Source organism: Colius striatus, chromosome 5 (assembly GCF_028858725.1).
Source record: "Colius striatus isolate bColStr4 chromosome 5, bColStr4.1.hap1, whole genome shotgun sequence".
Taxonomy (NCBI): domain Eukaryota; kingdom Metazoa; phylum Chordata; class Aves; order Coliiformes; family Coliidae; genus Colius; species Colius striatus.
In genome coordinates, this window is record NC_084763.1 from 14,510,786 (window position 1) to 14,536,051 (window position 25,266).

A 25,266-nucleotide genomic window follows, 5' to 3' on the forward strand; every position below is an offset into this window, starting at 1 on the left:
ACAGTGCACAGTCAGGGAGAAACAGTGGGGTTTGGGGACACAGGAGCCTCCTCCCAGGCTCTGCCACTGCCCTCCCGTGCTACCTTGACCAAGTCACTTGGCCAGCTTTCCCTGAGCCTCATCCTCTTTTCAGTCTATCATGTCTTCAGTGTCCTTTGCAATAGTTTGTACTGTGTCTTTGCTGGTCTTTCAAAAAATCCAGTGTCCATAAAGAATAACGCTGATCAGCCCCACTTGATTTATTTTCCTGGCTGAGGGAGCTGAACACGTTAGACAGGTGGAACCTACCACTCCTGCCCCTGAGATGGAAGGTTTCCTTCTGTCCCCAGGCTGGAGCTGGGCTGGGGCTGGGGCAGATGATGGCATCTCTTGGCATGGTGGGGGACTGATGGGTTTTGCTTGGCCATAGCCCAATGCTTTGCAGCCTAGCAGCTGCCTGCATGCCTTGCTTGACCATGGAGGGCTGCTGAAACACATTGCTTTCCAAAGCAATGCCTCCAGCCCCTCTTCTACTAGAAGTATGAAGAAATGGTGTTTAGGATGCACCCTATGCCCGAGTGCTGGGGTGGGCTGCAGTGGCTGGGCAATGTGGAGCTCATGCAGACCTGCCATGAGTGCTGGTGGGGGCAAAGGTCTCCTTCCCCAGACCCCCAGGGTCACCCCTCTCCTGGCTGCCTCTGAGCCCTGCATGCTGCAGAAAAGCAGGCAGCTCAGCATCCTAAAAATGACTTTAACACATTAATGCCTTTTAAGCACACAACAAAATCTCCCAGGGCTGCATTTGCTCCAGGCACTGATATGGCACAGCTTTTTTTTTGCTGGACTGTTACTGAGAGGCAAAGCCATGTTAATTAAAACCCTGCAAAGGGCATTTTCTTTTAAAAACTTGCAAAGGGCATAAAGCACCCACGAGCAGACCTGTGCTTTAGTTTCCCGGCTCCGGGGCTGACGTGGTCCCAGGGGCTCTTCCCGTCCCTCTGCTTGTCTGGCACTGGGATCAGTGAAAGCAGAAGGGCTTGGGAGGAGCACACGTGTCTGCAGCCCCCTTTACCTGTGCCTCCCTGCTCAAATCCGTCCTCGGGATTAAAAAAAAAGGCAAAGAAAAAGCAGCAAGAAGGGCTTTTATTGTGAAAAAGAGACTCTTCAAACGCCTGTTCCCCCCTTCCCAGCCTCTCTGCTCCCCTCCCCACAGGGAGGTGGGTCTGGGACGAGGCAGAGTTTAAACACTGGCAGCTGAAGTTTGCCGGGTGCCCTCCGGCCCGGCGAGGAGCCAGAGTCACCCACAGAGGCGCCGTGGCAAGCGCTGAGTCCCGCGGGCACCGTGGCGAGCCCGGAGGGGCATCCCTGTGCCATCCCTGGGCCACCTCTGGGCACCCCTGGCCACCCCTGGCCACATCTGGGCACCCCTGGCCACATCTGGGCATCCCTGAGCCACGGCACCGCTGGGTGACAGCTCCCGGCCGCGGGCAGCGGTTGGGGAGAGGGGACAGGCTTGTGTCACCGGGGGATTTTAACCATTGCCGGGTTTCGTTTGGATTTTTTGCGTGTCCCTGGCGTTGCATGGAGGTGCCAGGGACAGCCGGTGACCCCGCGCCGCCTGTCCCGCAGCGCTGAAGCACGGCAGGAGAGGCACACCACACCGTGCTGCGAGACATGGTAGGATCTGGGGGTTTCCTTGGCGAGCTGGTGGTGGGAAGCAATGCTGGGTCTGCTCAGGGGCACCGGTGCCACAGGATGAGGTGCAAGACTAGCAGCACTCCTCAGAGGGTTGGGGTATGGCGAGGCAAGCAAGCCACGGAACAGCTCCAGCATGTGTCTGTCCTTAATAGCACTGGGGGTGGACAAAGTAGATTGTAAGGATGCCCTTAAAGGCAGAGACTGGGCAGTGGAGGTGAAATCCACCCTTTCTGAGCTTGGGTCACATTCCTTCAGGCAGGCAAAGAACGTGGGGCAAAGGCAGCAAAGTGCAGATGGAGTTGGAGAGGACAAAGAGCCTCTCCTTGCTTTCCATTTTGTTCTCAGCAAGCACAATGCTTTCATCAAAAAGTCACAAAACCGGCCAGTTTGGCAAGGGAAAAGGTATATCATCCCCCCTGCCCCCGAGAAAGTCCCTGGCAGGGCAGATTCCCTTGCATCCACAGCACACTCCAAACCTTGGAGCCGTTCTCCATGTTGTCTAGTTTATAGCCCTCAAGCCAGGACACCCTTTGGCAATCAGCTTTCAGACTCATCTGACCCAAGCAGAAGGCAGCTGAGCTGGGACGGGGCCCCACTGCTGCCCATCGCCGCTGTGCTGCTGAGGGACAGCGGGGCATTGTGCTGGGGTGCTCCACTGCCTCAGCCCTTGCCAAGCTCATGTTGTGCAGGGGCTCCTTCGGTGTTATAAGTATCAGTGGAACGTTTTTATCCTTGAAAGAGTGGTGATGACTCAGAGCAGCTCTTGGAGCCAGTACATCCCATCAGGCCAGGGGTACTACCGAGCAGTGCAGCCGTGCCAGCCTTGTACTGCTCTGCGTGTGTGTCTGTGTGCGTGTGACACTGATGTCACGCCCTATTCTTTCCATCCTACAGTTTGCATAGGCTGGTTTGACTTTCTTAATTAATTGACAGCAGCAGTAGGAAAAGGAGTCAAGATTGGGGCTTGTGTCACCCGTTTTGGCGTTGGAGGTAATTCCTCCCTGTCAAAGAAAGAAGCGAGGCAGCTCTCAGTAATACTTTCTTGTATGAGCCTTCACTGTGGTGCCTTTCAAAGAGTGTATATAGCCTGTGCCAGGTACCTGGTGTGGTATCCCCTGTGAGAGTGGGGTATTCATTTTGCCTTGGCAAGGGAAGGTCTGCTTCTGCAGTCCTTTCCCCCCTGTGAGCTCCTGCATTGATTGCTTTGGTTTCACCCCTAGCTCTGGGCACCTGTAGGCAGGGCAGTGGCAGTCAGGAGGAATACATTCAGGCTGTGCCCTGGCTGATCATCTCCTTACTTCATTTGCATCAAAACCCTAAGCAAAATACTCAAGGCAATTTTTGCCTTCTTTCAAAATCTGCAGGAGGGTGATGACCTGCAGAAAGCCAGGGAGATCCCTGCTGTGGAGTGGGCCAGTTGGCTGCTTGTTGGATCAGGCAGCTGCGTGTGCCCGACCTGCTGGAGCAGTGAGTGCTGGGGGATGAGGGCATTACAGACACATCTTCTTTCTTCTAGTTTCAAATGATGTCAGCAAGTAATTTCCAACTGCTCTGTCGTTATCCTAGCATGAGGCAGTCTAAATAAGAGGGACTGATGGCACTTCTTTGTTAATCCTCTGGCACGGATACCAGATGCTGCAATTCCCCCTTCTGTTTCAAATGCTTGGTAACTCCTGTCTGCCTGCAGCTATTTGCCTTGCCTGGAGGGAAAAGCCTCATTTTTGGGGAGCCAGCCTGGGCCACACCAGTGCTCATAAGGCATTTGCTCTGCTTGCTCACTCTATGAGGTTCTCTGGGAGAGGGAGAAGTGGGCTGGAGGGTGGCTGCTGCTAGGCTTTGCTCAGGATGGGCTCAGCAGGACACAGACAGCACTCAGAGCCAAGCAGCAAGCAGTTTTCTTCTCGTTTTTTCTCTTTAAGAAGTAGCAGTTTAAACAGAGAACGGAGATACCTTTCTGCAGCCGAGGCCAGGACTAGTACGAACAATTCGGTTTTGAAGAAAGCCCGCAGGGCTGAAAGGCCCCGCTGTCCTCCTCCTCCTCCTTCCCCTTTGGAATCCCACAAATGCGCTTTCCTGCTCTCCAGGAAGGGAAAAAACCCTGAGAGGCGTTTCAGGGGAACCCAACCGTCTGCCTTGTGCAGCCTCTGCTGCACGGCTAGTGAGGGAATCGGGCGCTGCCTCTCACCAGCGCCTCGCTGCAGGTTTTGTGAGCTCCTGCTGGACTCTCAGCAGGCACTCCTGCTCCCCAGGGCTGGCCCACCGCTTAGGAACCCAAACTGAAAATAAGTGGAATGAAATTCTGCCTCCCCAGAATATAGAGAAGTGTTTCCCCCCAGTAAAATAAATAAAACGGGACTGAGTGTCAGTATGTGTAAAGGCAGCTTTAGCAGCTTCTCAGGCACCCACCAGCAGGATTGGTAAAGCTCATCAAGAGAGAGAGAAAATGTAATCTGGTTTTCTTTTAATGTATTCCTCCCCATATTAAACGCAGCCCAGAACATGCTCAAAAAAATATGTGGCTTTCTAACACTTCTGCTCTTTGCTGCTGTTACGTGTCGAGGAGCTGAAGCAGAGCAGCAGGGCTGGGGATGCCAAATCAAAGCTGGTGAGGGGCCCAGAGGTATGGTGACAAAAACTGCCTGGGGTGAGGTGGGTTGTGACTCCTAGGCTCCAACTCTTGCTTCCTTGGGTCTGGGAATCCCACAGGAGTCATTAATGTGAGGCACTTGCTGCAGCTGGACCCGAAGCACTGAGGAGCAGGATGGTGGGTTCCCCAGTGTGTTGGGAAGCAAATCGTATTGTTTCTCACCAGAAGAAAGATGGGCCTTGCAAGGCAGCTCCTACGTGGGACTTGTAGGGAAGGAGTTCAGCTCATGAGTTGTAGGCTGCTGCCCTCCTCCAAAGCATCCTCTGTACAACCCTTCACAAACAAAGGCCAAACTGTTCAAAATGGACGGGGGCATGAGGCACAGATGTTGCACACAGGCGAGCCACATCTGTTTCACCAGGGAAGGGGGCCCCCTTCTTGCTGTTTCAGCAGGCAGATGGGAAAGCTGCTCTGAAAACCTCTGCAGCTGAGTGCAACGGGCTGGCTGGGAAACTGGGAGGAGGGGAGGAGGAAAAGGGAAACCTGGCAGGATCCTGCATTGGTGCAACGACTGCCCAAAACCGCTGCTCTCTCTCCTTGACTTCCCTGCCAGGATTTCCAGGTTTTACTGCTCTCACGTAAGTATGAGGGTTAGAGGAATGAGCAGAGGGGAGGAAGATGAGTAGGACCTCCCTTAATCCCACGATGCTAACAGGACAGTGATGCATTCAGGGCTGCTCTGATAATCCTCACTGTCTCCTGTGAATGTGAGGTGCTCTTTTGGGTCCACAGTGACCTGGATGGTTTGGGTGCAGGTTGATACCACTTAACATAAGGCTTTTAGTGGCAAAAAGTAATGGAGATGTTTGCACATGTAAATGACAGCAGAGATGTGTGTCTTGCTGACAGGTCCTGAACGACAATCAGCAGTCTCTTTGCATATGTGTCTAAAAGATTCAGAAGATCCAGCTAAGTGCAAGAGTTTTCAGTAAAAGCTCTGGCTGACTCTGAACTTAAATAGGAGAAGGATGAGGCATCTGGAAGCTTTTAGTTTGCTTACTTTAAGCAAAAGAAGTATGGCATCCTGGAGACTGTTTATTTTTGTGATGCTTTGTGTTGACTTCTGGGATTAAGCCAGAGGAGTCCTGAGCTGTACTGTACATAGAGTCAGGATGAAACGTTCCTTGTCCATCTCTCACAGAGCTGAATATTGACTTCCTGCAAGCTAAAAAGATTATACAGTAGGAGCAAGGAGAATTACAGATCTTTCCTTCTTTTCAGTGCAGTGTCATCACAGGAAAAGCACATCCCCACTTGTATCCTGCAGGGCTTTGATCCATCCCAGGTGTGGGACATGTGTCCTCTCTTGGTTCCTCTGAGTTGCAGCCCTGCCCTTGGCTGCATCAGCTGCACTTGTGGTACAACGTCCTCCATCCAGGTGATGATAATCCATCTCCTCCATGGTGTCCTCTATCTCCTGCCCAAAGGCATCTTTAAAGATACTGAACATGGTGTTTGGGATGCTGAGAACCTTTCTGCTCTTGCAGGCTTTTTACAGGGGGTTTTCCAAGATGTGTTTCAGTTGTAATTGTTTGGCCTGTAACTCAACTGGGACCAGCCAGTGCAATGAGAGTGGCATTGTTATGTACAAGTGTTGGGATTTTCTCATCATGCAGAGCGCTTTCCAGCACTGACTGAAGACTTTATTCAAAATGGTCTTTTGTATGAGAGAGCCAAGGCAGAGAAGCACCTCTAGTATGAGTGGCCTCCCAAAACCAGAGTAGTGCATCTGGGTGGAGGGGTTTAAGCAAGAAATGGGATGTCTTGTTCCTGAGAAACTAAAAGCTCAAAGAGTTGACACAGGGCCTGAAGTCGAAGGCTCACCAGGGTATTACTAGAGAGAAGTTGTGGAGCCTGAGGATTTCAAGGTTTTTCTAGTTTGCTCCCCCAAGGCTGTAGCAATAACTGTAAAGAAACGTGAAGGCAGCATAATTTTAGAAATTTAGAGATGCCTGTTGGCACCATCCCTTTAAAGTCAGTGCTCAGAGTGAATGGTATAATCCCTTTGTGCTGCTGCTACTGCAGAGCACACTTGTCTTGCAATTAGTCTATAGATTATCCCCTTGAGGCAGAAGCTTTGTAGGATGTCCAAAATCTAGCTAAAAGTACAGCATGTTTTGAAAATTCATCCTGAACAATTTAACTCCGTAATTTTCTGGTTTGGTTTTGGGTATGGTGGTGGGAAGGCTCATGTGCCAGCTACAAGGACTTTGCTGACTCTGCAGGGAAGGGCTCAGGACCATGTGGCAGCATATCATGTTTCCATCTCCCAGGTTTCAGCTGACCCAGTGTTAGCTGTGACTCCTTGGCATATGATTAGTGAGAACATGGTTCCCTTCCATGTCTGCAGCTTGAGCTTCCCAAGACACCCATGAGGAGTGAGGCAAGGAAGCAGGTCAGCAAGGGCACCTTGAGCAAAAAGGCAATGCCTGCCTGCCTGCCACATCCCTGCCCTGGCAGCAACCAAGGTAGCCTCACAGTGCTGAAATGCAGTGGATCATGGTCCTCTCCCCTGGAAGGGCATTTTTGAGACAAAAACCTGCATCCCTGGTGGATGCAACTCCAGAGACACAGCTGGTGCAGGTCTGCTAGGAATTACGGCTACTTTGGTGGGTCATGAGGCCACCAGAAGCGATGTGCTTTCTTTGTGTCCCCCAGCAGCACAGGTAGAGGCAAGTGGTGGTGGGGCCTTGTGGGCTACCCGTGTGTTGGGGAAGCACAGTGGACTTGCCCCTGGGGCTGCCTTTGAGGTTGTCAACCTTCATTTAGTAGCTGAATTTAATAGTAAATACCCACTCTATGTGCTGTCTGTCTTCCTCAAGCAGGATGATACAGGAAGGCACTTGAGCACTTGAATGATGGGTGATGGACTCTGCCAAGGCTTTCCTTCTGCTCAGGCTTGCCCAGAGTCACTCTGGGGATGGAGGGGTTTCATCTCTTTCCACTTCTTCCGCACAGTTATGGATCCCCAGCAGTGAGCTTAGCCCATGTGCCATGCCCTTAACAAGCTAAAAAACTTCTGGACAGCACCAAAAGGAAGGGGCTGTTCCCCTCCTGGGCCTGATTGCTGTACTTGCTCTCAGCCCGTCTCTGCACTGTGCTGGGAGCTGCCTTGAGCACCACGTGTTGGGTTTGAGGCTCTGGAGACCTTCCCAGAGGTGGGAAGCAGCCAGAGGAGATTTCCCAGTTGCTTTTCAAGCAGTCTTTGTCAAAACCGGTCATGGGAGGCTGCATTTCCTGCTGCCCAGACGGCTTTGCAGTTCATTGGGCGGGCAGCGAGCACGGTACTCGGAGGGTCAGTGCAGCTCTGGGTGTTGCAACCCCCTGCAAAATATACCCCTCACGAGGTGTGTACAGATAAATGCACATACCTGCTTCTAACCTGCTCACCGGTGGCCTTTGGCAAAGTCCTCTGAGCTCAGGAGCCCGGGGCAGGCAGGTGGCCAAGAGGGATGTGGCCATGGCCAAGCTATCCTGACTCCCTTGGTCACCTCTTTGGGAGGGTGGGGTTTGCTGCTGGAGGGGTCTGGCAGTGCTGGAGCAGGGACAGAAACACTCTCGATGCCAGAGAAAAGAAGGGTAAGTTTTTCTTTTCTTTCAAGCTCAACAAAGCCAATTTGATGCACTTTGAAAAGAAATTGAAAACAGGCTTCACTGCTTCAAATTCTTCCAAAGTTCAAGCATCCTGGGAATATAATGTCAAAGATAAAACTCACCCAGCCACACTTAGAAAGCTTTATCCCTGCGTGACCAGGCTGCCCAGGCTCTGCAGCGTGCCTTTGGGAGCCCGGGCCGTGCTGTACGTCCCTCGGGTGAGTGAGGATATAGATTATTTACTCATTGGCATCCTGGAACAAGCAGTACCTCTCTTAAGCCTTTTCATGGGTTTTGCCTGTAGTTTGGGAATCAGACTTTACTTGCAGCGAGGACGTGCTGTATGTACTGTCAGCATGTCAGGCTGGGCAAGCAGAGCTGGACGTATGGTTTTCATTGCAGGCTGAATCAAAGCCATCACTTCAACTGCAGCATGGGCTCAGGGAAAGTCTCTCTGGGAAACTATTTACCTCGGGCTTGTAAATACAGCAGTGTTTCTGCAATGTTCTGTCATCTAGATTATTGTTAAAGTTGCAATATTGGCTGCCAGAAATGACACAGAGACTGTACTTGCACCTTCTTTTCACTTTATTGTTCATGTGGCAGGGAAACCCCTAACGGCGCTGGGGAAAGGAGCCTGTGGTGGCTCTCCCCCCTTCACAGCACAGGGTTGTGAGCTCAGAGGGGGAAAGAAATGAAGCTCTAACTCGTGATGCCCACAACGACAGAGAAGACAAAGTGGGTTTGGACAATAGCAATTCTATAACCACTGGGACTGGAACGCGACTTGACATTAAAACCCCAGCGATCGTTGCCATCCGTTTGGCATCCACTGCTCTTCAGCTGTGGATTGAAAAGGATTTTTCCTGCAGTGTTTCCAAGATTCTCCAAATGGCTCCCAAATGCACACAGTCCCCCCTACCCCGCCCCTGCCCAGGGCACTTGGATTTTTGGCAAGCCAGTCTCTTTGCACACCAAGGGATGGTGAAAGCAACCAAAACATTATCTGGTGGACAGTAAAGTCAATCATCCTGCAAGTCCTCAATGCAGAAAAAGAGGATTATGGGGCATTTTGGTGAGAGTGGGGTGGACTGTGTCTCTCTAGAGGGGTGAGATGGAAGAGGCACTGGGAAAAGTTGCCTGGGGAGACAGATTGGGAAGGGAACTCATCTGGGTGCAGATGAGTAGAGAGATTTACAGTTAATCCTGCCCATGGATATTAACTCCATAAACAGTTTTGCAGTTGATTCAGTGTACTTTGAGGTTGGAGGGACAGATTGTGGAGCCGTTACAGTGATAAACTGAAAGGAGTATGGGTATCAGGATATCAGGATCTGGCCTTTTCATGCCACAGTGTTATTTTGCTATGATTAAGCTATGGTTTTAGACATTGTACCTCCCCTAAACTTTTGCTCAGGATGCCAGACCTGGGTTGCAAGTGCTTGGAAATGAGCCTGTGTCTGCATTCTGCAGGACCAGCTTGAAACCCAGAGCATGAAGGTTTTGAGTAGCTGAGCTCAGGTGCTCAGTTGCTGTTAGTTGGTATTGGCTGTGATTCCACAGCAAATTCTTATCCCATCCAAGAGTGAGAGAGGTGGGGAAGCATCACAACCAGGCACTTGGCAGAAGTCCTGCTGCCCCTTAGAGGTGTTCATGCTCATTCCCTGCCCAGAATTGCCCTAAAGCAATAACTTAGCCAGGCAATATGATGATTGGGACAGTTAATACCAAGCCTTGCATAATGCTGCCTGTGATCTAGGAACAGTCTTCCCCTGGACTAGCTCCTTTTCACTCTGGGGCTTTAAGGGGGAGTTAAAGGAAGAGATCCCCTGCCAGGTCCTGAAGCCCTGCACCAGGCAGCCTCAGCTCCTGGCAGAGGCCATTGTAAGCCATGTGTGAGCGCGCAATTTGACCTGGCAGATCTATTTTTCTACACTACATTGTGTTTCTGGGAGAGAAACAATTCAATGAGAGCTGTAAAGCTACATCACTCCAAATGCACCATTGCTAGCTCTTCTAAGCTGCATTAAATCTGCTCAATCCTTGAGAGAGAGACCTCGAAGGAAAACCCCCATGCCTGCTGCCAGCAACTTGGTGGCTTTGTGGTTCCTCTCATCCACCTCGGCTGACGCAGCGTCTTTGGGAGGGATGTGGCTCCTCACCACGGGGCCATCTGAAGCAGCCTCCTCACAGCAAGGGCACAAATCCTGATGGATTTTAGGACAGTGTTGGACAGTTTATGAAGGGGCTGACATGTTGGGGTCTCCTGGGGCAGGAGCTGTGTTGGTGGTGGGTCCCTGCAGCCAGCTGGAGCCTGTGGTCCTAAAAGCCCCATGGCTAGAAGTGCTTCAGCTTGCCAAGCAGCCTTCTGGAAGTCATTCTGCCTGCTGGCTCTCACCTCCCCAGCTTTTTATCTCTTTTATTTCAAGCTTTTTCTCTTATAAACAATCTCTTATCCCTTCTTTGGCAATATGTTGTCCTGCTGTGTCTGCCATGGATATACTTGTGCTTCCAAAAGAAATAATTGCGAAAAAATGTATCCACTCAGACGTGGCTTTGACTTCCAATGAGGGTTCCAGCAGCTTGGAAATGCCTGTAGTAAAGCAGAGAAAAGGCATCAAGGTGCTTTTTTGTTGTTTCAACCCCTCTATATCAGACCACCTGAGCCCTGGTGAACGTGGTGTGGGTGAAGTGTGGCCCAGGGATGAGCTGGGCTGAGAGGCTCTGCCAGTGCTGCCCCATGTTTCCCAGCACTGTACACACAGGGCTGCTTTAGGCCAAAGAGGAGATACAAGCTTAGCAATGTGGGGGGACCTGCAAAGTATTTGCTCATAACTGCCTTTCCAGCTTACATAGTTTTTGTCAGTCTCTTCAGAGTAGAAAGCATGACTAAAAGAGTGCAAAACAAAGCTGTGTGTATAAAGACATATATACTAAAACTTGGTAGTACCCAACTGAAGGTAGTTCCTTGGTGCTGGGAATCAGAATACTTTAGGTTTCAAATGAAGCAGTTTGCATCCCTTTAAAACACAGCTTGCACATCTCCTGATGGGCACTTAGGGCTGCCTTGCTTTTGCTGGATGCAGCAGTGGGCAGAGGTCCACAGGCCACATCTCAGCACGTATTTAGATGTGCTGTGAAGGGATGCCTGGGGATCCAGCCTTTGGGTTCAGCGTGCACCTGGGATAGGAACTGCTGAGGGCGCCCAGAGCAAGAGGTAAAAAAACCTCAGAGGAACTAGAAAGCACCCAGCCAGGAATTTACTCTGCTTTGGTCTACTTTTTTTTCTTTTTAATTTCTTGAGTCTTTAAAGCAAACTGTTTGGCCGTGAGGAATTTGTCACTCATAAGGTGATCTCGCACAGCACATTATGGCAATGTCTGTGGTGGGCCAGCTCTTGCTCTGACTGGCTTCTAAAGGACTTGTAGCTAGTTTCTGGCACAAAATGTGCCTCCAGCCACTGTGCCTCTCCCGCTGCAGTACCACGGAGGCTGCGAGCACTCCAAACACCTTTCCCAGGAGGCACTTGAGCAGAGGGGCTGCTCCTCCAAAGCAAGCCCCATTGAGCTGTTCTGGACACAGGGCACAGAGATCTGGGAGATCCTTGGCCACAGCACTGCATGGAGACCCCCTGGTAATGCTCTTTTTCTCTCCCCACAGGCCCAGCGGCCATGGCGAAGGATAGGACTGAAGCCCCCCACCCCGGCAGCCCTTGGAGTGCTGCTGGCCCTGGCCTTGCTGGCCCTGGCCCACGTGCCACCACAGCTGGCGTCATCTGCCCCTGGCCCCCCGCGAGACGCCACCCCGGCAGCCGGGGCTCTGGCCTGCAGCGAGGGGCTGCGCGAGCCCCCTGCTCAGCCGAGGCGGGAGCAGCCCCATGTGCGGGGCAGGAGGCGGCGGCGGGCTGCGGCGGGGGACGCTCCCCCGTGGCTCTCCCATGATGACCTCCAGAAGATGCGGCTGCTGGCTGAAGGGCGGATCGTCTCCAAAACCCGTGTCCCAGCCCACGGGCAGGTCCTGAGAGTGGGGCTGCGGGCTGAGGGGGACACCGCAGCGGCCAGCCCAGAGGAGGAGTGCCGGGCCGGGCGCTGTGGGCTCATCAAGCGTCCCGGAGACCTCTATGAGGTGCTGGCCTTCCACTTGGACAGGGTGCTGGGGCTGAACCGCAGCCTGCCCGCCGTGGCACGGCGCTTCACCAGCCACCTCCTGCCCTACAGCTACACCGACGGCTCCCCGCGACCCATCATCTGGTGGGCACCTGACCTCCAGCACCTGGAGGATGCCAACAACGATCAGAACTCCTGCGCCCTGGGGTGGCTGCAGTACCAGGACATGCTGCGGCCACACGCACCGACGCTGGGGGCCGAGGATGCTCCCTGCTCTGGCATCCCACGCAGCGAGTGGAGCCGCCTGGCCCTCTTTGACTTTCTGCTCCAGGTAGGGCTGGGATGATGGAGACCACCCATCCCACCGGCTGTGCCACTTGAGTCCCCCCACGCCTGCTTTATCTGACGTGTCCTCCTCCTCCTCTGCGAGGCCGCACAGGGAGCACAAGCTTGGGATGTATTCTCACCCATTAGCTAACGGAAAGCATCAGAGCTTTGTGCAGTTTGCTCCAAGCACAGTCCATGCTTGGGGCTTGCAGGGGAAACACAGGCATGTTTTGGATGTGATGAGCTCTCACATGGCCAAGCTTTCCTACCACAGCTCCGCTGTCTCCACTTCATGCAGATGCCGGGAGGGGCTCAGGATGGGGCATCTCTAGGGACAAGCAGCGTGTTCTGCATCAAGCCCCATTATCTGAAAACCAGGAGCCCTGCCCCTTCCTAGGACACCGCTTTCCTCCTCCTCCTCCTCTTTGGGATTAATAGTGCTTAATCTTCCCTCAGGAAAATCATACCCTGCTGTTACAAGCAATTAGAATAGTGTCCCAGAGAGTTATAATTTCTTAGAGGGCAGCTATGAGGAGGCAAAAGTGATTTCTATGGAAAAACAGCCTGTTTAGGCAGCTTGGGTCTTGAGCTTTTGTTATCAAACAAAGAGAAACCACCTGAAGGGGCAAGTAGTAAAATAAAAAAGGAAAAATGTTAAGAAAGAAAGCAACAAAAGAGACTATTAAAATATGTGTTCTCATTATTCTCCCTCTCTTTTTCTTTTGGCAAAGCCTGACTATTAATCTTTATAACCTCAGGCTGTGGCTGGCAGGGGTGGAGCAGTCCTGGCTGGGCTTGAAAATATTTTAGCTGAAACAGCCAGAGAAATGAGAAGATTAACCACCCCCCTTCCTTGCCTTCCCTGGGCCAAAATGCCATTGAGTGCAAGGGAAAGGCTGAGTCTTCAGGAGAAAGTATCTGCTTTTAAGCAGACTTTCCCTTTGGAGGGCTGAAGCAGCACAATGCCAAATCTGAGGGCAAGCTGTGGGTTTTCCTCAGTAACTCCAATGGGATCCTCCCAGGTGGAAAAGTCACACAATGGTAAGGAGTCACCACATCAGCAGGTTGTTATAGAAGTGAAACAGCATCCTTCAGAAACAGCTTCAGCCCCTCACAGCCCTTGCTGGGGCAGGAGAAGCTGCCCCGCTGCATGTTGGCATTGAGATCCTGATTGTTTTCTTCAATTAGCCTTAAAATTGGGCTGCTTATGTACTGATTTCTCAGTGGTGTTTGCTGTAAAGAAACGTTCTTCTTGTTGCAAAGATTTACTGGGCAGCAAAACACCAAGCCTGGTGAAGAAGGGGCAGCTGCTGATGGCTTTGTCCTGCACTTTCAAAAGGGGCAAAAATCCATCAACTCCAAAGCCCTGTAGCTGCATCCCTGCCCTGCAGCATCCCCTTCCCAGCCCAGGGGAGAGCAGGGAGATTTTCCCTGGGGGAAGCCATCCCAGATGGAGACATGGAAGGGACTGGGCTGGAAAGAGACCCAAGGGGATGCTCTGGAGTGGCCAAGCTTCCCATGGGACCACGAGGGGCTGAAGGGGAGCTTCTCTCAAGGTTTGAGTCAAAAGTAATGTGTCAAAAACAGTGGGTGTCCTGATGGAGAAACACTGACTTGTGTGCTTCATTAAAACTCAGGAAACAGAGGGGTTTGTTAAGGGACTCTGGTGCAGGACTCATCTTGCTTCTCAAAGGGTTATGAACATAATGGTCATGGAAATCACAGCCTGTGTTTCTTGCAGCATCTCTTCCAGTGCTTTGGGTTCAGGCTGAGCTCTGTCTCAAAGCACAGCCTGTAATTGATGAGTTTTGCTAATTATCAGGATGAGAGGAACAGAAAGCCACTGTGGGTCTCTTGGCTTCTGTCTAGTCACCTGTAGATGGCCCTGGGCTCACTTAAGACCTGCTCCAGCCCTTCTGGAGTCTCCCTGCACCCCCAGCTCTGGCTCCTTGTTTGGCACCCGCAACCCTGAGAAAGTAAATCTGACCTTTGTGCTGCAACTGGAAAAAAGATTTATTTTCTGTATATTGATGTCTATTTAGAGGAGAATTTTAAAAGATATGTATACGAGGGTGTTTGTGCTGTAATGTTGCAAAGTGGGGAGGGTGTGAGCCTGCTGACAGCCAGCAAGGTCTCATCTGCCCCATGGGCCACCGCAGAGGATGTGCTGGCTGCTTCTGGCAAAGCTGAGCGAGCTCTGTGAGTACCACAGCAGGGTTGCTGAAGCATGGTCTGGCAGATATTTATGTCCTTTGAAAGTCCCTCATCCCTCCTCGGGTGTGGTTAAAACACTGGAAGCTGCCAAACAGCACCGAGGTTCCTGCAGGGGTTTTGGGGGGAATGGGGGCGGCTCAACAGCTTTAGCTACATGGAGCCTCAGCAGCACCTGCAAACAATTAAACACAAATGGGGCAGAAACAAGCCCAGCTGAAGTGTCAGGCATGCTCTGTGTCATACACTCATTGCTTTTTCCCTGGCTGATCCTTTTCCACTCATTTTTCCATGGAGAGCTGCACTGGTTACCCTAGGGATGAACGAAAGGGTGTGTTTGTGACAGAAGCCAGATGAAACCATCATCCACTGCACCAAGGCTTGGCCTCAGGAAAAAATCTCTCTTTCTGAAGTTCCCTTGGGTGCTTTTGTTTGGGTGTTTGGGTTGGGGTTTTTTTTTAGCATTCATTGCCATATGTGTCTTTCCTTGGTTTCAGCTCAAGCAGGAGCTGTTTGCTCCATGCAAACACAGTGTGGAAGTACCAGGCATAGAAGGTGCTTGAACTCCATCAGGAAAAGCTGTCACCATCACCTTTGTTAGTCTCTCCTCCAAGCCAATGGGGTTTAGCAACTCAGTTCAGTTTCTGACTGCTTCCCTGCCTCTCCCTTACTCACCAGTGTATGCACCTTTTCCATTTCATGTCTGTTGAGGATCCTTAGAGACTTTTTATTTTCCTCTGAGCGAGACAAGTTCACAGCTGGACCTCTCCATCCTAGGTGTCTGTTCTCACTAAAGTCTCCAAATGTCTCCTGCAGGTTCATGACCGCCTGGACCGCTACTGCTGTGGGTTTCAGCCTGATCCCTCCGAGCCCTGCATGGAGGAGATGCTCCATGAGAAGTGCCGAAACCCAGCAGAGCTGGTCCTGGTCCACATCCTGGTATGTCTTCTTGCTCCCCAGGAGCTGCTCTGGGGCTAAGATGAAGGTGCCTGGGAGGTGCTTGCAGGGCTGAGGTGGCAGCAAAGAGGACGTAGGTCCCATGGTGTTGCTGGGTCCATGGTGAGAGGTATGCCTTGGCATGGAGGGATCCAGGCTTTGGCAGCTGCTGGTTCCCCAATGCTCTCAGCATTTCAGTAAGTTCCCATTTCACTGAAGTTCACATTTCAGTCAGTGAACTTTCCCTTCCCATCTCACCGACAGGTCCGGAGGAGCGCACCAACCCGCCTGGTGTTCATCGACAATGCGGGCAAGCCACAGCACCCTGAGGAAAAGCTCAACTTCAGGCTCCTGCAAGGCATAGACAGGTAGGAAAGGTGATGTCTCCCTCCTGATGGCACATCCTGGGCTAGGATTGTACATGTGAGATGGACCCCAGTCCTATGCGTGCACATTGGTGCTGCTCCTGGCCACCTCGGTCTGACATTCCCTGTGAAGTGAGATCACATGTGTCCCTGCCCTTCATTCTGCTCTGGGTGGCTGATGGCAGGCTGCAATTTTCACCTCTCTAATTGGCAGCTGCACAAAAATAATGAACTATCAGGTATTTCAGCATTTCTTGTGTTGTTGCCCATCAGGCCTGTTGCTACGCTGATTTGGAGCTTGTTTGGGTCCATTTCTGATGGAGCTGTCCCACCCCCTCGCCACGGGCAGTTTCAAGCAGGAGGCTCCTCGTTGCATGTTCCTCTGGGTGGATATCACAGAGTCACAAGATGGCAAGGGCTGGGAGGGACCCGTAGAGATCATGCAGTGCAACCCCCTGCTAAAGCAGATTCACCTCAATCAGGTCACACAGGATGCATTTCTTCTTGAAGCACCGGGGTGGCCTTTTTGTGGGTGCCCTGCTGCTCCCTTTTTGCTTGGCATTCCCCAGGTAACTCCTGCCTCTCTCTCTCCTGTACTGCAGCTTCCCGGCAGCAGCCGTGGCCACGCTGCAGTCGGGCCGGCTGCAGGGCCTGCTGCTGGAATCGCTGCGCCTGGACAGGGAGCTGTGGGAGAGCCACGGCGGCGCGCAGGGCCTGAGGCCTCTGCTGAGGACCATCGAGAGGCGGGCGCACGTCCTGCTGCGCTACATCCGGGAGCACAACCTCCGTGTGTTCGAGGACTTGCCACGCTGATCCAGCCCCCAGCCAGCATGGCACAGCACGGCATGGCACGGCATGGCATGGCTGCCTCCCAGTGCCTCATGGCCATGGAGGCACCCCACTCCCACTGCCCGCGGGTGCTTAGCTCTCCAGAAGGCGTTCCCCCTCCTTGTGGGACACCCTGCTGAAGGAGATGGGCTCACAGGGAGTAGGGAAGAGGAGGAAGAGACACCCAAGCCAACCCACAACTGCCTGAGAAAGCCAGTTAATGGTCTGAGCCTGGATTTTCAAAGGAGGGGGCACATCCGTGAGATTGTTGGGGTGCTTCACCCAACAGCTTTGGACACTGGAGGCTTGGACAGTTGAAAAGCCTATGGGGACCACGGGAAGGGTTCAGGAAGTAGTGAGAGGCACGGCTCAAGACTGAGGGAAGTCACTGTCAGCCTTTCCGTGGCTTGCACTGGGCCTTTTTGATAATCACAGAATCGTAGAATCACAGAATGATTTGGGTTGGAAGGGACCTTAAAGATCATCTGGTTCCAACCCCTCTGCCATGGGCAAGGACATTCTGCTAGATCAGATTGCTCAAAGCCTTGTCTTACCTGCCCTTGAATGATGGAACCTTAGAGCTACAAAGATGGTCAGGGGACTGGAACATCTTATGAGGAAAGGCTGCGAGACCTGGGGCTGTTTAGCCTGGAGAAGACTGAGGGAGGATCTCATAAATACCTAAAAGGTCGATATCAGGAGGATAGGGTGACTTTTTTTTCTGTAGTTTTACAGCAGCAGCAGTAAGGGACAAATGCTGGAACACAAAAAGTTCCACTTAAATATCTGGAGAAACTTATTTCCCGTTGAGGTGAGGGAGCCCTGGCACAGGCTGCCCAGGCAAAATGTGGAGGCTCCTTCCTTGGAGGTCTTCAAAACCCACCTGGACACATTCCCGTGTGACCTGATTGAGGGGAACCTGCTTTAGCAGGGGGGTTGGACTGGATGATCTATATAAAGGTCCCTTCCAACCCCCACCATTCTGTGTTTTTGTGATTATATGATGCTTTCACCGTTGAGGCCTGAGCAGCATGGAGGAAAGCAGAGGAGAGCTTTCTTAGTGAATTAGGCAAGGACAAGTCTTTCCCTGCTGTGGGGGAGGTGCTGTGTGCCTGGAAGTGAGTGTAAGGCAGTGCCTGAGGCCAGGGCCAGGCAGGATCCAGGCCTGTGGGCAGCACCAGGCAGCACTTGTCCTCACCAAGCCCACAGTGCCGTCCCCATCCTTGACAGGCCTGGGCTGCTGCCAAGGTGTGTTTTGAAGGTGGGATTTGAAGATTTAAATCTCTTGCTCACTCTTTCCCTTCTCTGACAGGAGCTGAAAGGGCAAACCCAGCTCTGCCACTTGTGAAAAGCATCCCTTCCTGCTCTCTTAGGCATGGCTGCACAAAACTTTTTCCAAGGCTTGCATAAATCTCTTTTTTAACAAAAATGCCAGGCTATTTCAGCAGAGGGCAATTGAGTGCAAAATGCTTTCTGGCAGAGCCCATCCTGCTCCTGACACCCCTTAGGCTTTTGCCCAGCAGCCCACTGTGATGGTGCACAGCCACATCCCAGCCAGGCAGGTCCTCGAGTGCCAGGGCTGAGAGAGAATTCAAAAAGCAAAATGAACAGAAGGAAAAAAGATACAGGGATGGGTTCTGTCAGAGCCTCGCTCTCTGCGGTACATCTCCCAGCTGAGGCGTGCACTCAGTGTTCTCTTGCCAGCAGCAGCCAGTTCCTGGCCTGAGGGCTGATGGTTTGCCACCAGGGGAAGGACTTTTATGGGGACCTCAGGGAGCAGACCTGCATTTCTCCAGCATTACAGGTGGAACCTCCGTGCTTGAGAACACTCCAAGTCACTTGTGCTTTTGGAAGTGGTCTCTTAGGGAGACCACTGCAGGCACCCACGCTGTGCTTCTGTCCCATTAGCCCAGCTTTGGAGAACATGGCCAGCCGTGCAGTGGGAGAGGCAAGGGCAGCAGCAGAAGCAGGCATTGATGCCTTCCCTGCCCTATCCCTCTCAGCATTGTGTCAGTTTTAGAGCCTGTAAATGGATACTTCAACACCCATGCTGGAAAACACAGGCAATTACCTTTTTTTCCTCTTTTGCTGAAGAGAAGACAAAGCAAGGTATGGGTGACATGAAGCAATGAGTGTGAGTGCTGAGCATCAAGAGCACATCAGCATCCAGAGCTCTGGCAGCCTTTCCCTCACCACTCTCTCCACCCCAAGAGTTATCACCCTGTGATGAGTAACTGTTGGGGAAACCCCACTAAAGCCCAAATCATGGGGATTTACTACTAGAAGGTGAGCTTGGCCTGTGAGCATTAAGTAGAAAAACAAAATAGCTCATTGTGGATCCTGTGCAAAGCTATGCTCAGGCATGGCCCTTATAGAAATAAAGGAGACTAAATGTAACGTAATCCAGAAAATATGCTGTGAAAAGCTGTGGTAACAAGAGCATGAGTTAGGATGTGTAGCATCAGCCATAGCCTTGTTTTTCTCATTAAAATGAGAAATTCCATTAAAAGAGAAGTTTTTACCTAGTATAAGCCAAGTCCTCAGCCAGAAGTGAGAGGAACGTGGGGCATTGCATGGTGGCCAAAGCTGTAGATTTTACTGTGCTGAAACAGCAGTTTTTGCCTTGCCTCTGGTTGCATCTGCTTGACCTTAACATTGCACAAGCAGTGGGGATTTTTTCCTAGTTTTTTTTTGTGTTTCCTTAGTTGTACCATGTGAGTTTGCTGGCTAAACACATATGGAACATCTGTAGGCATTTATGCATGCGAATAAAAATCACTCTTGGTTTAACATAAAGCCATGTATGGATAAATGAGAGGAGCAAAACCCACGATCATGCTGAGGATGATCATTATTCTCCTCCAACCAGTCATTTTTTTTCCCTTGGGCTTGTCTATGGAGCCAGCAAAGTGCCCAGGCTCTGAGCTGCAGTCATGGACATTTGGAGAAATCCCATGGATCGCTCACATATCAATCAGCTTCTACCATGTAGTGTTGGGGTCACTTTACTCAGCTTATGGAAGTGTCTTATTTCCTGTTATAAACTTATTTTTATGGGTTTATAACAGAGTTGTAAAAATTCCTTCAGGGCCATTCTTGAGAAAGAAAAGTTTATTGTTTGCAGTAAGTCCTGTTTTAGCCAAATTTCACCAGGCCACGTCATGGATCCTGTTGGGATGGGGTCATAAAAAAAGGACATGGTCCAAACTGGCTGCAACACTGGGGCAGGGCTGCTTTGGTTTTAAGAAGGCAGCAGCAGCTAAGCAAGGGAAGAAACAGTGGAGAAACAAGGTAAAGCACCTTCATTGAGCTTGCAAGAGTTGAAATGCAAGTGGCTCCCAGTCAGGCCGATTAAACACAACCTCCGTGCTACCAAGGATGGCCTTGCTAGCATTGCTGGTGACAGGATGGAGGAGAGCAGCAGCAAGGTGCCAAGTGAAGCCACCTGCATGGGAGAGCCCCAGGGGCCCAGCACCATGGGTACAAGGTGTCGCTTGGTCCACACATCACCCAAAAAGACCCAGCCAAAAGCCTGATGCAGACACCCTCCACCTTACTCTTCTCTTTATCAGTTCAAGAGCTGCCAGAAAAGCCTGTGATGCTTTCTCTGAAGCAGCAGTCAAGGCTCCTTGCAGGAGGGCATCCTTGCAGCACACTTGTGCCCACCCTTGTCACCATGGGAGCGTGGGGTTTGCTGCCAGTGCTCAGGGATGATGTCTATGAGCATGGGCACACACGCTTGTGGGACTTCACCAAAAGGAGCCTTTCTTTCCACAGAGATCCAAGTCTCATGATCTGTGGTCAACAGATCTCTGGCTGCACACAGCCCTTCACTGGCAGAAAATAGGGCTGAAGGAAGGAAGGTAGAGGCCAAATCAGTGCCAAACAACTGAACACATGCACCTCATCCCTGTGCATTCACGCAGCTGCATATACAGACAGCTATGCACGTGCACACACGTGCATGTGCATCCTTCCCATGCTCACAGACACTCACCCAGACCAACCCCCCACTGAAGGCACACTGCTCCTGTTCAGCCTGTTGGTATCCTCCCCCAAAGCTGAGGACCCCCAAACCCCACCCAGCAGCTGCTCCAGTGCTTTACTGGCCTCATCCTCCAGAAAACAAATGCCTATTTGCTGCATTTAAGAGCTATTTCTTGAGCTGCCCTTTGCAGCCACAGGACACCTTTGCAGCAGCCCTGCATAGATCTTGCAGAACAGCTCGAGCACCTGCTGAAGACATCCACAGGACAGGAATGACACCAGTGGAGTGGCACTCAGATGTGGCACTCAGAGACCCCACAAGATGCTCAGCAAAAGCTGCCCAAGAAGCTCCAAGCCCATCCCAGGTGAAGCATGGGCTGGCTGCTGCCTGAAGGGCAAGAACTAGCAAGTAAATCCAAATTTATCATTAAATCACTGGATATAAAAATAATCTGGGTTTTAGAAAGCAATTTATTTATACTTTGAGTACCTGCTTAAATATTTATGCTGAAAAGGGGAAAAAAGCCCACTCTGACACAGGAGTATCATTGTAGCAGCGGCCTTTAAGATTAATGGAAGTAAATTAGCCTGATGTTTTATTTACATCCAGCAAAGCAATAGATAAACTCTCCTGGTGATGGATTTTCTTCATTAGTTGGGTAAAGGCCTAAGGTACAGCTTTTGATATTGTTTCTTCCAAGCAGTTAGACAAACAGTTTATCAAAAGAGTATAAAATTGTCAGGAAACGAAGCAGATTAATGACCAGTAAAGGGAAGATCATTGAATTTATGATTTAAGTAGCAGCAGCACTGGAGCTTAAGCAATGGCTTATTAGATAACCGACATGTACAGGCACGCAGAAGTGCTGAGACCCCCCTGAACCCGCCACCCCGGCACTGGCTGCTCCCCAATTCATCCCTTCATGGGAGGGATCTGCACTGAGGCTTCACCTCTCTGCTCCTTCCCTCCTCTTAAGTCTGGGCTTATTCTGTAACTCTCTCATTACAGCTTGTGAACATGTTATTTCCTCCCAATTAAAAATCTTTTAGACTTGTAATGGCTTCAGGGACAATAACCTGGTCTTTGTATCTGCGCAGCAATAACGGTTTCCACAACTTAATTTGGCAATTTTGGCTGCAGTTACAGCAGTGATAATCATACCAATAACAACAACAGGAATGTATAAGACTTCCCCGGTCTTTTGATTCTTCAGAAACAATCCCCCAGCATTAGTGGTTTATGGATCCCATATGGCTCCTCCTGCAGTTACCTCTGGAAGGATAATTAGCTGTCAGATGAGGAAAATGGGGTGTGGGAGGGAAGGAGATCAGGAATCTGTGGAGAAGGAAACGTGGAAACACTTCTTTCGATGGCCAAGGGGCTGTGCTGGTGAGTGCCTCAGGTCTCTGCCACCCCCAGGCATGGCCCCTGGTTTTCAAGCTTGGGAAGAGGGAGCCTTGAGTCTCTGAGTGTTGTCTCCAGCAGGTGGCATTGGCTTGACAGGCTGTCTTTTCCCCGCGCTTGCCAACAGCTTCTTAAAAGTTTCATCTCTGGAACAGGAAATTTCAAGCTGCTAGAGCATCATTAAATCCCTAATTCCCTTGCAGCCTAATCCATCCAGCTCTACTTTAAATCCCTCCAGCACCACCTTTTTCCCCTCGTTACCGTCTCTTTCCAATTAAAGCAGAGGTTCACGGGAGCACGTTGCTTTGGGCTGGGAGCACTGGGGAGCAGGATGGAGCAGAATGGCTGCTTGAAGGCTTAGCAGCCACAGCAGCCAAGGCTCTGCCCGCCCAAGCGTGCACCCAGGTGCCTGGCAGCTGTAGGAGGCAGCAACCTTTCCCCCCTGCATTGGTGTTTAAAATGCAGCACATCAGTTGTGCAGAGGTGCTGGAATGGCTCATTGTTTAAAAACCTATCCCAGAGACAACTGAGAGGATCAGTCCAAAAGTGTCAGTCCTCAGGAGTGCTGATGATTCTACCAGAATAGCAAGCCTCCAAATACATCCAAATGTCTTCCTTGGAGGTCTTCAAGACCTGCCTGGACACGTTCCTATGCAACCTGATCTAGGTGACCCTGCTTCTGCAGGGGGGTTGGACTGGATGGTCTCTAAAGGTTCCTTCCAACCCTACCATTCTGTGATTCTATGATTCTATGATTCTATCATTCTATGATTCTATGATTCAAATACTACTCAAAACAGCTCTGAAGGATGAGGGCTCTTAAACTTGACCTTCTGTGTCACCATGCCTACTCGTACATGCTGTACCTCCCCTTCCTGCAGCACAGAGAGCCATGGGCAATGGGAGTTTAGTCCCTCCAAGCTTGCAAACAGTGTAAGGACAAGCCCCTAAGCCAGGCACTGTTAATGAAGCGATGGAGGCAAAAGTCTTGCTATGAGGCTTTGACAAGGTGGACCACACCTGAGTGTGGACAAGCCTTTCTCTCTGGGGTCACCCAGGCATTTGTTTTTCTCTGGTTCATCAGATGTTGCAGGGTTATGCTGTGTCTCAGCTGTCTGCGAGGGGCATCTTCATGGCTCCTTCTGGATTGAAGACTTCAAATATTGGCCAACTTTCCAAGACCTCATCCTCTATAGTTAGTTTGGATACCTGCTGTTTTGGTAGAAGGCTCCCAAGAGCTCCTAAACTTCAGGACCTTTCAAATAGGTGCCGCAGCTGTCCCCAGGATGGAGCTTAAAATGATATGGCTCTTTGAGTGTGCTCTAAGTGTGTGTCCCACCAGATGGTAACACAAATCCAGCCTTGCTTTGAGGCTTTCACTGGTTTGAAAAGAAGACAGGAGTGGCCTTTCCCAAAACAGGAGGAGTTTTCCCTCCCCAGACTGCCTCCACATACTCCTTGGGGATTTCCCTGGTGGAGGGAGGGGGAGTGTTTCACTCCTGACTGAATGATTGGCCTCCTCTTCTGAGCTGAATCAAGTTTAATTCCCCTGACCATACCCAGCATCACCAAGACAAGAGATATTGCTGTTGCAAAGAGGTTTCTCTCATCTAGCGCCCTGGGGACCCCCCATGGCCAGGTCATGTGTGTGGTGGAGCAGCGCTTGTGCTTCCAGCTTCTGTCTGCTGCTGCCGTTTGGATGCCATGTGAGTTTTTTCCTCTGCCCAGTCCTAGTGCAAATTCTAGTTTTGGCAATTAGGCTTGCCATTTTGCCTCCTTTTGGATGGGAAATTTTAATCTGTGATGTCTGTGCATCACCAAGCATGAGAGGAGCTTATGGTGTTTGTGCCATGAGCATGCAGCAGCAGAGGTGAGGAGGAGGGAGGGCACAGACATAAGGTCTTTTCCTTGAACCTGTGAGTTTTCTTGACCAATACCAGGAACTAATATTTCAATCTGCAGGAGTGAAATGAGCATATGGGCTGCCTGACCTTTCCCTGGCTGTCTGGAGGTGGTAGCATGTGGTGATGTCTTCAGAAAGCATGCAAAAGTGGTGAACGTTTTTCCCACTAGGCACACAGCCTTGGGAAAGTAGAGAGGAACTCTCCAGGGGTGGTTCAATCCTGTCCCCCAGGTCCATCCAGATGAGAATGGGGGATTTCAAAAGAAGTATAGGGAAGACCCCAAGGAAAACATGAGTCCAGGCTCTGCATGGAAATGGGATGGGACGTGCCCATCACCACAGCTCAGTGGTGATGCTGGCCAAGCTCTCTACTTGAGCAGGCACAGGACCACCTCTTCCAGTCCTGCTTTTTGGTTGAATGTTGTTCTGTTGGATTTAAGGAAGTGGAGCATCTCCCTCATGATGAAAGGCTGAGAGAGCTGGGGCTCTTCAGCTTGGAGAAGAGGGGACTGAGGGGTGACCTCATTAGTGTTTACAAATACATAAAGGGCAGATGTCAGGAGGATGGAGCCAGGCTGCTCTCAATGATGGCCAATGACAGGACAAGGGGCAATGGGTAGAAGCTGGAACTGAAGAGCTTCCAAAGAAATACAAGGAAGAATTTCTTCGCTATGCGGGTGAGGGAGCCCTGGCACAGGCTGCCCAGAGGGATTGTGGAGTCTCCTTCCTTGGAGGTCTTCCAGACCCGCCTGGACATGTTCCTATGTGACCTGATCTAGGTGACCCTGCTTCTGCAGGGGGGTTGGACTAGATGATCTCTAAAGGTCCCTTCCAACCCCTACCATTCTATGATTCTATGATGATTCTACTCTAGGTGGCCCTGCTCCGGCAGGGGGGTTGGACGGGATGATCTTTCGAGGTCCCTTCCAGCCCTTGAGATTCTGTGATTCTGTGATCCCTGAGCAGGGACGGAGTTTTTACTGCAGGATGAAGACAGCAGATACAGTGGCACAGGCTACGCTGCAAACACTCTGTTTTTGCAGGTGTTCAATTTTAATCGCCTTTTTTAGATGCCTCAGAAAAGTCTTGGAGAAAGAAAAACATATTACATCCCAGAGCTGTGTATGTAAATAAACAATCTGAGGTTTATCTCCTTGACCTTTCCTGAAACAAGTTCTTGGCTTCTCTGAGCTACATCTGGAAAAAGGGGAAATCCCTTAGGCTGAGCAGAAGGTTTGGGTTTCTAGGAAGCACATCTAAATGCCAACAGGGCACCAGGA

At 51.1% G+C, this 25,266-nt stretch overlaps 1 protein-coding gene across 1 annotated transcript; it reads left to right on the forward strand.

The window, feature by feature from the left end:
- Positions 1 to 1,430: 1,430 nt before the first annotated feature.
- On the forward strand, positions 1,431 to 19,452 carry GASK1A (golgi associated kinase 1A). The gene is made up of 5 exons (XM_061996778.1): positions 1,431 to 1,656; positions 11,579 to 12,355; positions 15,379 to 15,501; positions 15,763 to 15,866; positions 16,466 to 19,452. Exons 1-5 carry the CDS (start codon positions 1,654 to 1,656, stop codon positions 16,674 to 16,676), a joined length of 1,218 nt encoding a protein of 405 aa, XP_061852762.1. The 5' UTR covers positions 1,431 to 1,653; the 3' UTR covers positions 16,677 to 19,452.
- Positions 19,453 to 25,266: the final 5,814 nt, after the last annotated feature.